The sequence below is a fragment of the Schistocerca nitens genome, chromosome 2 (assembly GCF_023898315.1).
Source record: "Schistocerca nitens isolate TAMUIC-IGC-003100 chromosome 2, iqSchNite1.1, whole genome shotgun sequence".
NCBI classification, from domain to species: Eukaryota; Metazoa; Arthropoda; class Insecta; order Orthoptera; family Acrididae; genus Schistocerca; species Schistocerca nitens.
Window position 1 is genome coordinate 498896883 of NC_064615.1, and position 14224 is coordinate 498911106.

The following is a 14224-nucleotide window of genomic DNA, read 5'->3' on the forward strand; positions in this document are numbered from 1 at the left end:
ATGAGCAGTGTTTTTGGCCAATAGCTGGTCAAAATAACTTGCGTTTTCTTGATTCCTGGTCTGTGTATAAAAATAATACTCCTTCAGAGCAAACTATCTCTCCTGAAAAGTGCGTGACATTGCAAGGCATACCACCTGGAACCATTCAGCCTCTGAATGGTTTTTTTTTCCCCCATGCGTATAGAGCTTATTGTCACACTATCTGCAGCTACGCCTTAAAGGATAGCCAGCTGCACGACAAGCTTCATGACAGACTGTTTTGCATTTTTTGCATCCCTTCATATTCCATCAGTTCTCATCACCCCTTTACACCAAAATATTCTATGTGCATTCTGTAAGAGTGGATACCTAGCTGAACGTCCTGTATAGTTTGTAATTCCCAAGGAGTTCACCTTCAATTTGACGGTGTGAATCTTTGAGATTGCCGTGGTACATTTTTCATTCGGTGTTCATGGTGCAAGTTAATGGTTTGTTTTGAACATTTCTTGAATGTTGATGATGTCCATTTTTTGAAGTGCAACACACACATCCCATAGTAAGTTGGACCCTGCACCTCCTGGGCACTCATTTTCTGTCACCCTCCTGACGCACATAGTGAGTCATTAACAGCTAATGATTTTCCTGTTGTAATTGTTAACATAACACTTTCGAATGAGCCTCTCTAAAGACTGAACTTGCAACCTTGCTCTCAAGGGGTTCCTTGTGAGTAAGGTAAAATCGGAAAAAGGCAACAGCATACCAGCTCAAATGGGACCATGCCTAGTAGGCACTGCAATGGTCAAACCAACCTTCAGATCCATTACAGCTTCACTTAGCTATGCAGTTTGGATGTGACTTCCATTGATTATGTGGCACACATCCCATCTGAAGTTGATTTCGTGGCAGACTTGCTGCAGAATGTCAGGCGTAGCTACTTTGGCAGCCAGAGACAGTGGTCATGTGTGTGCGAGTTGTGTTTTCATGTGTGTGTGTGTGTGTGTGTGTGTGTGTGTGTGTGTGTGTGTGTGTGTGTGTGTGTGAGAACTGTATTTGTACAGGTGCACACTGTTATGTCTTTTGTATACACGCGACATATTATACAAATCCAACCTGTCAAACAGTTCTTTTAAAAGGATTTTATTTAGTCTGTCAAAATCAGAAAACTACTTGTGAAGTTCAACTAAGCTTTGCTGATTTTTCTGCGTGAAATGTGGTTGTCATATTGTGTATTAAAACACCTTATCATGGAAAGCTCAGTTGTGTGTATGTATCAGTTACAGTGAGGGTTTTTTTAAAGAAATAAAGTGATGAACTAACCAAAGCTTTACACTTTTGTGCAGGATGGTTCTACTCAAGCATTCATTTTTCTCTGGAGGGAAAGTTTTAACTTTGAGAGCTACAATGGCTTTACGAAATCGACCAATATCTGACATGGCAGCCTTTAAGGATGTGCTCAGAAAATCGAAAAACTGTGTTGTGTTATCTGGAGCAGGTGTATCTGCAGAATCGGGTATACCAACCTTCAGGGGATCTGGAGGATTCTGGAGGAAGTATCAAGCACAAAACTTAGCCACACCTGAAGCTTTCCAGAGAGATCCTTCTCTTGTGTGGGAGTTTTATCATTATAGAAGAGAACTTGTGATGACAAGAAAACCAAACAAGGTACTGTATGTTCCTTAACCTAGTACTCATGTGGGTGCAGATTTTGTTGCCATACTTACGATAATATAGTAGAAAAGTTAATTTCTTTGTTGTGATACAGCCATATGAGATTGTGAGCTTATGCCCCTGATCAAAACTTTATTTTTGTGTGCGGGTGTGTGTTGGGGGGGGGGGGGGGGGGGTGTTGCCTTCATAGACTCTGCAAATTACTGTCCAACAGTTGTGAGCACATGGGTACTATGCTATGGTGTCAGTAATATTTAAATAAAGCACTGGAATGCTGTAAATAAAATTCACAAACATTAAGTTTTTCTGCATCATTATATCCCAGTACTGACACTACCTCAGCATTCACTAATTGAACCATGCTCCAACTTAATGCAAATTATAAAAGTTGCAGAATGTGAAATCAAAATGTAACTAAGTTAAAAAAGTACAAGCCACGCCATTCAAAGACTTCCTGAGACTGCACTAAAGAAACTGGGCATCACCTGATCACCAATCAATCTCCAAGTTCTGCTACACAGAAAACATTCTATCAACATAGCAGTATGGCTCATCACTGACCAGAATTAAGAGTCCAGACTGTGAAACAAAGTGATGATGTTCCATTGCTTATGGCCCCACATGAGCTAACGACACAGGTCAGTTGGATGCCGTATCTTTTATACTCCCACATCTGGCTTGTACAAAGAAGCTTCTTTACATTCATTAATACAGTAGTACTAATATGTTTCAATGAAATGTAGGTAAATGTCAGTTTTAGTCACAAATTTATCTTTAAATTCAGGCATCTGTGCAAGTTGAGTATTTTCTAGCATAGTCTTTAAACAAGCTATCTGGTGGTACCATTCATTTTATAGTCTCTTGTATCATTTTTATTAGTTGTGGATCAATTACAGGCATATAAAATAAAATCGCAGTTTTGCGTAATTAAACCATCTTATATTTAATGAAGCCACTGGATCATGATAAGGACATGGTAAGTTTTTATTGGTTGTCTTATACTGTATTACTGTGTATGATGTGTCACTGTCATGTGTAAGGTATTTACAATATTGTTGCAACGTGCATAGCCAAACTGTAGAACAAGTTAATATGATACTTTGTATCTAGCATTGAGGTCTTTAGTTTAAAATATTGCGTGTCTCTGTAGCTTTACACATTTAATGGCTGTATGTTTTAATAATTTAGTGGAATTTATTGGCTAGTATATGATTAACAATGCTGTAGTTTTTATAATTTTTGTGGTACAATTAAGTGGCCTGTATCGCTGTACTCGCCTCTCAGAGATGTGCCTTTTGAGCTGTGCAGATTGGATATCGTAGAAATGATTGATGGATGTAGTGTACAACTATTGAATGCCAGTTTTGTATGAGCGTGAGGCTATTGGAAGCTCGTACTAACCATCATCTACCTCTTACTGTGGGAAAGACCCATTAGTAACTCACTTCCTTCCCATCTCCTGATGTTTCATAAATGCCTCTTCTATGCACAACACTCTGACGCCACTTACCTGCTAAGGCAAATTTGGCCTTTTAGCTGCAGCCTTACCAGCCTCCCACCATGTACCAACATTTCCAAATGTGGCACTCGCACCCACTTTTGTAATGTTATCAGGTGTAGCCTACGTTTGAGGGTGGTGGAAATACATGAAGGTTTTATCAGAATGTTCTTTGAAATTGCTGCTTATTTGAAGATTTGCTAGGGAAAGAGTTAATTTGAAATTTCTTGTATTACTGTGGTATCTTACACAGGAAACTTTTGTTTCTTTGTTGTTAAGTTTTCTTTCTCTTTCTTTTGACTATGCCAGTTCTTCTGTGGTAAATTTAGCACTCACTGTCACGACAGTTACATTGTACACTGGTTCAGCAGAGGACTGTAATCAAAATGTAATATTAGAATTATAGAAATCTGTAGAATGGAACTTTATTGTTATGTCTGTGCCTAGTGTTAAATTATTTAGTGACATTGTCACCGTTCCAGTTTACATTCATACTTAGGTGTTATAAACTTATTTCAGCTCACAAAAAAAAGGTGTGTTGCTCATAAAGATTTCTTGCAAACTTATCAGACTTTTGAGAATTGATTTGATTGACAAGCATGTCAATAAGGGCACTGAAAATCTACTAAGAATAGTACTAGGTTGTTATTAATAGAAGTCTAAAAATTAACACTTTTTATGCTTGGGCCTACAACATAATTTTCTGGAGAGCTATTAATTCCAATTGTTCTAGCTGTTTTCAATTAAAATGGTGTTAAAGTAATGAAACAACTGTTGCAGGCTCATTTTGCCATAGCAGAATGCCAAAAGAGATTCAGAGATCAAGGGAAATCATTTACAATAATTACACAAAATATTGATGGGCTGCATCAACAAGCTGGTGCTGAAGATGTTATAGAGCTGCACGGTTCACTTTTCAAAACAAGGTGCACCAAATGCCATGAAGTGTTAGAGAACAGAGTCAGCCCAATATGTCCATCGCTGGCTGGAAAAGGGTATGTCACCTTGCTTGTTTTGGACATTTACTTTATGTTAGTCCACAATGCATTGATGAGAGTATTATGTATGAAGATTATAGCAGTACATTTCGATGCAGTTGTTGTACTTGTATGTTGTTCATGGATGCTCTCCCATCCTTTTAAAATGTCCTTGAAAGTCACTGATTATTCAGTAAGTCACAGCAATTTTTAGTGCAAACATTAAGTGACAATGTTTCATGTGTCATTAAATATTTTTATTTCCTAACATCTGTTGTTTGTCATGCAAAATTTGAATAAAAACTAGGACTGATCCTTCAGTTAGAAACTTTGTATATGATACCAGAAATGACAGAGAATATACATTATTAGAATTTGCAAAGAAGAGCAATATGTTTGTCTGTTACATCTCCTTTCTGGAGAAAACAGTAATTAGATAATGGACCACATGTGACAGTTATAAATTTTTATAAACCATGTTTGAAGTGGCATTGTGGTTAACCCTGTGGATTCCCATTCAGAAAAAGCAGGCTTCAAATTATTTATCTAAATATCCTGAATTGGTTTTTAAGGGTTCCCTGAAATCTAATAATGGATACATCTCTTCCCATGCTTCGAGCAACCAGATTATTACATCTACCAAATCAGTCCTCTTCAGAATGATTACACTGTCTTCATTATTATCTAGCAAAAGACCAAGAACATTGTTTTACGGTAGTTAGTTAGTCAAAGAAGAAGACATTTTGTTGAAACATATGTAAAAGCGACCTTACAATGAAAGTTTTTGGATTTGCTCTGATATAGCAGAATTATTTTAAAAAGCTTTAGAATTAACTGGGATGTACTGAACTGAGTTTTGTTTTATGAGAAAGCTGTTATTGTCAAAAAGTTGGATTTTTTCCATTCCGTTTGTAAGAGTATATGAACTAATACTTTTTGTGCTGTAGAAGTCTCTTCAACAGCCATACTCTGGAGAGGATGTTGTTTGGAAAGGCTGCAAAGGTAATAAATTGCATAGAATGCTGTGTCGGGGTTCCTGCATAGTGTGCACAGCAGAAATGTGTTTTCATCCTGTTAATTACTTGTTTTTCTACATTTCCATTAGCCCAGATACCTCCTTCATTCCTATACTGAAATTAATATACTGAATGTAAGGTCACAGCAACAGAATGAGTAGAGAAGCCAGGAAGAATGTTGAAGTTGGAAATACTTGGACAAAATACTTAAATAAATACGCCGTAATGAATTACAGAAAGGGCAACCTGCATATGTGAGTTTAGCAGAGGACACACACACGTGTGTGTGTGTGTGTGTGTGTGTGTGTGTGTATTTTCCTATTAAAATTACTTTGTGACTGACAGAATACAGTGGCTGGGGGGCAGCATTGCTGGCACACAGCCAGCTATATTTCACAAAGTATTGTACATTCCTACAAAATGAGCAGCACAGTAAGCACGTGGCACTCGAAAAAGTATGATTGGATGACAGCTGACTCCTACCACTTGACTCGATAAAACATCATTCACAAACTAATTTTAAATAGAGTTTAGCAATAAATGACTTACTGGCTAATTTTTCATTTGAAAGAATGCTTCTTTCCTGTTCATAGGTTGATGTAGTGCCAATCTGTTACCACCTGATTTCATTAATGTTTAGGGCTCCAGACCCAGGTGCAGTCTCAGCAGACATTCCTGTCTCTGAATTGCCACACTGCAAATCAAATGGCTGTAGAGGACTTCTGCGACCTCATGTTGTCTGGTTTGGGGAGGGGTTGGATCCTGAAGTCTTGGTACAAGCTGGTATGTAAATTTGCATTTGGAAATTATAAATAAAAATACAGAGAGGCATCGTTGAGTTCAAATGGCCCAGAGAGTTTTCAAATTGTACAAAGGCCAAAATTTGACAAAACAGTAGAGTCCATGTACTTTTTGTGTGTTTGAAAATATAACAATATCAGAATTGTGTATCAAAATATAAACATATTTATCAAACAACGGAAAATCCAGGATGGAATGTAACAATATTATGAGAAGGAAAGTTGCTACTAACTATATAGCGGAGAAGCTGAGTCGTAGATAGGCACAACAAAAAACCTTTCACAATTAAAGCTTTTGGCCAACAATGGATACACACACACACACACACACACACACACACACACGCACACACAAATGTAACTCACACTCACGACTGCAGTATCAGGCAACTGAAACCACACTGCGAGCAGCAGCACCAGTGCATGATGGGAATGGTGACTGTGTGGGGGTAAGAAGGGGACTGGGGCGGGGAGGGAGAGGGATAGTATGGTGGGGGTAGCAGACAGTGAGGTGCTGCGGATTAGATGGGGGGCAGGGTAGAGGGGGGGGGGGGGTAGCAGAAAAGGAGAGAAATAAAAAGACTGGGTGTGGTGGTGGAATGACAGCTGTGTAGGACTGGGTGTGGTGGTGGAATGGTGGCTGTGTAGTACTGGAAGGGACCAGGGAAGGGGTTGTATGGATGAGGACAGTGACTAATGAAAGTTGAGGCCAGGAGGGTTACGGGAATGCATGATGTAATGCAGGGAAAGTTCCCACCTGTGCAGTTCAGAAAAGCTGGTGTTGGTGGGAGGGATCCATATGGCACAGGCCATGAAGCAGTCATTGAAATGAAGGATATCATGTTTGGCAGCGGGTTCCTGGTCCACTTGTTTCTTGGCGACAGTTTGTCGGTGGCCGTTCATGCGGACAGGTACCCTGTTGATTGTCGTGCCTACATAGAATGCAGTCCAGTGGTTGCAGCTTAGCTTGTAGACCACATGACTGGTTTCACTGGTAGCCCAGCCTTTGATGGGATAGGTGATGTTAGTGACCAGACTGGAGTAGGTGTTGGTGGGAGGATGTATGGGACTGGTCTTGCATCTAGGTCTGTTACAGGGGTATGAGGTAAGGGTTTGGGAGCAGGGGTTGTGTAAGGATGGATGAGTATATTGTGTAGGTTCGGTGGTAGGCAGAATACCACTGCGGGAGGGGTGGAAAGGATAGTGGGCATGACATTTCTCAGTTCATCACACGACGAGAGGTAATCGAAACGCTGAAGGAGAATGTAATTCAGTTGCTCCAGACCTGGGTGGTACTGAGTTACGAGGAGAATGCTCCTCTGTGGCCAGACAGTGGGCCTTTGGGAGTTGGTGGAAGACTGGAAAGATAAGGCATGGGAGATTTGTTTTTGTACAAGGTTGGGAGGATAATTACGGTCAGTGAAGGCTTCAGTGAGACCCTTAGTATATTTTGAGAGGGATTACTTGTACCCTCAGTATGTTTTGAGAGGGCTCACTAAAATTTTTTACTATATAGTTATATCAAAAGAAAAATTCAGTTAAGAAAAACTACTAAATTATGAGACAGAATAGTTAGTCAGTATTCAGCTTTGGGGGCAAAATATTTAGTACAGCCGATAGACATGTATAAAGGTATGACCCTACATTCGCTTTCAGAAAGCTTTTACTTGGATATGTGTCTATTGGCAGTACTAAATGTTTTTTTTTTTCTCTCTGAAATTACTTACTAGCCAGCAGTTTTGTATAATAATTTAATATTTATGTAGGGTGTTTGTGGGTGGTGATGTCTTCAGTTCAGAGACCATCTTGATGGAGCCCCCCACTCCAGTCTATTCTGTACAAGCATCTTCATCGCTGCATAACTACTGCAACCTAAATTAATATGAACCTGCTTATGGTATTCAGACCTTGATCTCCTTCCTCAGTTTTTACTCCCTATACTTCCCTCCATTACCAAACTGACAATACCTTTTTTGATGCCCCAGGGTTTGTCCTGTCAACCAGCCTCATTTTAGTCGAATTTTGTCACAAATTTCTTTGCTCCCCAATTCGATTCAGTACCTTCTCATTAGTTAATCGATCCACCCATTTCATCTTCAGCATTCGTTTGTAACACCACATTTAAAATGCCTATATTCTCTTATTATCTGAACTGAATTGTGCAGAAGTGAAAATTGGGTGATAAACAGATTGTTTGATATGGCATACTTACTTTTACTTTGATGTGTTGATCTTGAAATTTATAGTTCACAAAATACTATTTTAACTATTTTTTTGGTCAACAGGCTTAAATTTGGATTCTTGTGACCTGTGCTTAGTAGTGGGTACATCTTCTGTTGTGTATCCGGCAGCAATGTTTGCTCCTCAGGTAGCAGCCAGAGGTGTACCTGTGGCGGAATTCAACCTAGAGGAAACTCCTGCCACAAATGAATTTCAGTAAGTATTGCTACAATATAACACAGGTCAGTCACTTAATTACGTCAAAGACCTTTGCTACATTTAAACTTGGCGGGGATTGCATGGCAGTCTCTATGAATCTTTAAACAACACCTCAAGTTATAATGATGGATTCAGCTAGTGAATAGGGAGTGAGTATTTGATTGGGATCTGAAGAATGTGTGGGTGCTGAAGGATCAGATCATGAGCACAGAAAGCTACTGTACTGTCCAGTTACTGTGCACCATAGATGTCAAATGACACATAACTTCTCAAACATTTTCAGTAACTTGCCTTGGGCGGCCTTGAGACCAATTGGACAACTGGAAGGACATTTGTTGTTCAAATTCAGCATAATTTTTATTCTATACAGGATGTATGCTTTTTTAGTGTCTTGTTCATGAATCCGTTGCACAAAGTGTGCACAGAGCACGCAGTTGGTGGTGGTGGTGGTGGTGTTGTGTGGTATTGAACCTATTGACACAGCAAATACTTGAGATTTGATGCCTGTTGCAGAACACACAATCGTTTTCCGTTATCACAGTCACACTGCAGTCTAGGTGCATCTTCCAGTGTCTTACTCTTCCCGAATTTATAATGGCATCCTCCAACGCAGTAGTTCAACTAACCATCATACATTCAGTGCAAGGATGGTTTGGTACTATGTCACCATTCTGAATTACTCCAATACTGCTACCTCTCAATCCTTGAGAATAGTATGGGATTTAATGAAATTTAGATTTGTTCACTTGGTACTTTTTCCACTTGCATATCAACATGCAGTGTGGTCAGTATGCCACAAAATCTTGATTAAGATATGTGTATGTGCAGCTTGAGACTTGTTTGTTTGAGATTATCTAGCTTTCCTAATCACCTGTTATCTTCATTGGCAACAATATGTAAAGAAAGATTGCATGAGTCCATGAGAAAAGTAATGTTTGTCACTTGTATGGTAATTTTAAAAGTTTCAAAATCCAGATGTGATTAAAATGTTACTTTGTGAAGTTACATGAGTATAAAAACATCTTCAGTCACAAAATGTGTAATTTACTAATGTGTTGAGATATTTTTGAGTCCTGAGTTCAGGATCGTGGAATATTTAGTTACATTCCATTACTGTTGTCAAGTTCGTATACCAATGAATATGAAATAATTTACAGAGCGCAATAGTTATTACTTATAAGGATACAGAAATAAAAATAATATGCTAAACACTCAAAACCACTTAATGACAAATCACTGACTGCATTGTATTGCACACAATTTATAGAAAACAGCCTCCACCTGTAACTAAAAATCTTTTCTAGAAGAATTTGAAATTTACTTATGAACATTCAGTTGATTGACATATTTTTTTAAAAAAATATCAGTCATGTTTTTCTGCAGTTTTATACATATGTTGCCACACATTTCCACCAACAGTACCATCATCTACGTAGGCATGTTTGTAGTCTCTGAGACTGAAGGAACAAGTAAATATAGTAAATCTTCTCTCTCTCTCTGTAATTTTTGCTATGTTGAGCATCTTTGAAAAGTCTCTTCACACCTAGTTACCATCTGTTTATTTTAATATATCTGTGGCTTCTTTATGTACACTATGATCTATCTGTATGTTCATCTTGTGTGGACAGTGTTGTGGTTACTTGTTGAGAACGATTTACAATAGTGTACAGGACTACATGAAGTTATGTTGAGTGTTTAATATATATATTATTTTTATTAGTACAGCCATACAAGTAATTACTGAACTGCTATGAAGTAAGACTTGCATAGTGGAGTAAAATTTTGATGCCTTCCCCTTGTAACACAAATGGCAGGCAAAGCAGGTCTCTACACAACAGTCGGGTGGAGTGCCAACAAAGGAGAACTACTGATGTTGCACATAATATGGCTGCAAGACAGGGTTAATTGCTACACACTGTAAGAACTGTGTGCTCAAGACACCAATGCAACAGCTTGACACCATAGAGAGAGAGGTTAGCCGTCATTGTGATGGCCACGCAGAGGGGAGTAAAAAGGCATAAGTCTGACACAAAGACACCAGTCAGCTACAACTGGGGTGAGCACAGGAGCTAACTGGGTGAGAAAAGTAGGCCAAGTGATGTCACTGCTGCTTAACAGTAACAAAGCATATGGCCAATCCTATATAAATGTTACTCTTGTTCTGGTGGGGAATGTACTTAGCTATCCAGCAAGGAGGTTGGACCTATGTCATAATATTTCCCACTCGTTTAAGCCATCTATAATCTTTCTTGGAGCAGAAAGTCCCACCTGGGGGACATAGCTGCCACGAACTGCAGTGCTGCCATCTGGATCAAGACTGATGGGGAACTGTGGGCATTATCGTCCAGCAGGCTTTCTGGTGGCCTAACCCCCCAGTGTGTCCAGTGAGCAGACAATCATCCATCATCATGGAGTTGTGCAGCTGCCACTGACACCTTTTGTTCCTCTCCTACATGTCATCTATGGAACAATCACATGTGCTCTTGTCACTCACTTTCTGGAGATGCTAGTAGCTCTGACTGGAGCGAGCGATACCACTCACACATTGTGTCTGCTGTCCCCATGACATCACTGAGTGCTGACATCATGGTTCCGCCACTGGCGCAAGATGAAACTGGGTATGGCGCATTCCTGGCATGCAGTGTGCCGCTGCATCTTTGAGCAATAAATTTTTACTGTGTTAATGATGTGAAGGTTTTTCTGTGTTCATTTTTTGTTCTCACAATGCAAGGTAGCAATGTGTGTTGCTTTGAATTGGAATGTGATTGTATCTCATCGCGTGCCAAATTAGCTCTTGCAATGCCCAAGTATCAACATCGCCTTGCTGGGTAATAACAAAAACACTGAAATGTGACTGAAAAATGTGTGGACCTAAAAATGGACCATCAGGATCCAAAATGTTACTCTGCACTTGTAAACTGATTTTTTTTTTTTTTTTTTTTTTTGTGACTGAATATACTTTTTGTATTTGTATACCTTAATTTATGACAGCCATTTATAATGACTATAGATAAAACCATGCACTCATTACTGTAACTTCAGTCACTCACAAATAAAATTTCCATGCTGGAAGCACTACTCCAGTATGCACTAAATGTAGACATAATTTGCATTACTGAACATTGGCTACGAAATGACGAAATAAAATTAACCTCAATCTCAGGATATAGATTAGCAAGTCATTTTAGCCGAGAGTTTTCCAAACATGGTGGCTCTGCTATCTTTGTGAAAGAACAAATAAAGTTCTGTGATGTCAGTAAAAGTTATATTGAATCAATTGAAAAAGACTTTGAACTTTCCATTACTAAACTGCCAGAGCTTAATTTCATAGTTATTAACATATATATAGAGCACCAAGTGGAAACCTGCCAGTCTTCATGAATAAACAAGAGGTTCTGCTAAACAGGATCAGTACACTAAATATGAAGATAGTGCTTTGTGGGGATTTCAATATTGATTTTTCAAAAGATAGCAGCACCAGAGATGCTTTGATAAATATGACCAACACATTCAATATGATCCCCACAATACACTGCCCAACAAGATTAACAGAATGCACGAATTCCATTATTGACCAAATATTCATCTCAGAAACAAATTACAGATTCACAAGCAAAATACTGAGCATGGGTTATAGTGATCATGAGGCATAGCTGCTGTGTATAGAAATGCCAACAAGTAGTAGCAGTTCCAAAAAAGTAGTTGAAAAAAAGAACCTTTTCTGAAGGTAACATTAGAATTTTTATTCTCTTACTGGTGAAGGAAAAGTGCCACTCAGAACAATATTGATAGCATGTACATGAGTTTTCAGAGCATCTTTCTTCACTATTTTAATGTAGCATTTCCAAAAGTAGTGAAACAGTAAAACCTAACAATAATAGGCAATGGGTAAATAAAGGCATAAAAATTTCTGCAGTTCTGATGTAAGAAATATAGAGTGATGCAAGAATTTGCAGATTATTCAAAAGCCTACAAAAGAATCTATGGTAGAGTAGTCAAAGAGGCAAAAATTATGTGGAATGACAATTTAATAAGAAACTCATCTGAGAGCCATATGGGGATTTATAAAGAAAGAAACTTTTAGTTCAGCTAAAGGAAAAGAATGTATCATTAACACTAGAAGCCTCAAAAGTCACAGACCCAAATTCAGTTGTGGAAAAATTCAATGAATACTTCACTTCACTAACTGAAGACCACATTCAAGTACACTGTCAAGGACCAGTCCCAAGTTTCTCCAGCAAGTCAGTGATCTCGACTGCTTCTATGTATGTTTATGAAACAAACCCCAATGAAATTATAAGTAAAATTAAATCAATAAGCAATAAAATGTCAAGTGGTCTTGATGAAGTACACCCCTTGGCAAAAATTTTCAACCTCGCTTTAAAAACTGGTGTATTTCCAGATATTTGTAAAATAGCAAAAGTTTCACCACTGCTAAAAAAAGGTTCTTCTGAAAAAAATATCAAACTACTGACCCATGCCACAGTTAAATTCTTCTCAAAGATTCTAGAAAAACCCTTCTATGACAGGCGTTTTAAGTTTCATAAATAAATATGCACCTCTTACAGTACAACAATATGGTTTTAGAAAGTCTAAATCTAAACAGACAGCGATTTTCGAATTCTTAGACTGCATTTTAAAATCCCTTGGTCCACATAAATTAGCTGCGGGTATTTTTCTAGATCTATCAAAAGCCTTTGATGTCCTGGACCATAACATTCTGCTCAAAAAATTAGAAAGACGAGGAGTAAGAGGTGTAGCATATAGCTGGTTGTGTTCATGTCTAAAAACCGCAGGCAGAAAGTATCACTTCAGTATGAATTCAACAAAATGAATAAAACAAAAAACAACTCCTTTCTTTTTAGTGAATTACCAATAAAATATGGTGTACCACAGGGCTCAATCTTAGGTCCACTACTCTTCCTGATTTATGTGGACAACTTAGTTGAATATATGAGTCTCACAAAAACTATCCCGTTTGCTGATGACAGCAGTATTTTGCTCAATGGATCCAGCCCAGAAACTTTGCAGTCCACAGCAGAAATTTCTATGAAAAGGCTTTCTGAGTGGTTCACAAAAAACAAACTCATTATAAAACTTCCTGGCAGATTTAAACTGTGTGCCTGACCGAGACTCGAACTCGGGACCTTTGCCTTTCGCGAGCAAGTGCTCTACCATCTGAGCCACCGAAGCACGACTCACGCCCGGTCCTCACAGCTTTACTTTTGCCAGTATCTCGTCTCCTACCTTCCAAGCGCACACTCCGCTGCAGAGTGAAAATCTCATTCTGGAAACTCATTATAAATACTGAAAAAACTGTGTGTGTCAATTTTCATTTAATTCCTCTAACTAATCAAATGTCTATTCAAGCACAATTAAAAAATGATCGCCTAGAAAATGTGACACAAAATTTTTAGGTCTATGAGTTCAGCAAGACATAAAGTGGGACACACATATAAATAACTTGTCTAGAAAACTATCATCTGTGTGCTATGGCCTAAGAATTTTAAAGGCTAACAACAAGCAAAACAACAGCACTGCAGGCATACTATGGACAGTTTCACTCACTAGTCTGATATGGGATCGTTTACTGGGGATACACAACTCACAGTGTAAAGGTTTTTAGAATGCAAAAAAGAGCTCTAAGAATAATTCGTGACTTTAAAAAGATGGAGTCCTATAAATCCCATTTTACTGAGCTTGGTGTTCTAAAGGTTCCAAGGTTATTCATTTATGAAACTATCTTGTTCACTAGGGACTACCTCCTCAAAACAGGCAAACTGCTACAGAACAAAAATGTACACAGAATGAGATTTTCACTCTACAGCGGAGTGTGCGCTGATATGA

General features: G+C 38.5%; 1 protein-coding gene across 8 annotated transcripts in view; it reads left to right on the plus strand.

Moving 5' to 3' along the window:
- Positions 1 to 14224, plus strand: part of LOC126236466 (NAD-dependent protein deacylase sirtuin-5, mitochondrial-like) — a 126132-nt gene that overhangs the window by 97374 nt on the left and 14534 nt on the right. For 7 of the 8 annotated variants that reach the window (XM_049945787.1, XM_049945785.1, XM_049945786.1 and 4 more), the window contains 4 exons: positions 1320 to 1641; positions 3926 to 4140; positions 5779 to 5921; positions 8224 to 8374. In XM_049945787.1, the coding sequence (XP_049801744.1) occupies positions 1320 to 1641; positions 3926 to 4140; positions 5779 to 5921; positions 8224 to 8374 (831 nt within the window). The remainder of the gene's footprint in view (positions 1 to 1319; positions 1642 to 3925; positions 4141 to 5778; positions 5922 to 8223; positions 8375 to 14224) is intronic. The other variant, XM_049945792.1, reaches the window with a different exon arrangement.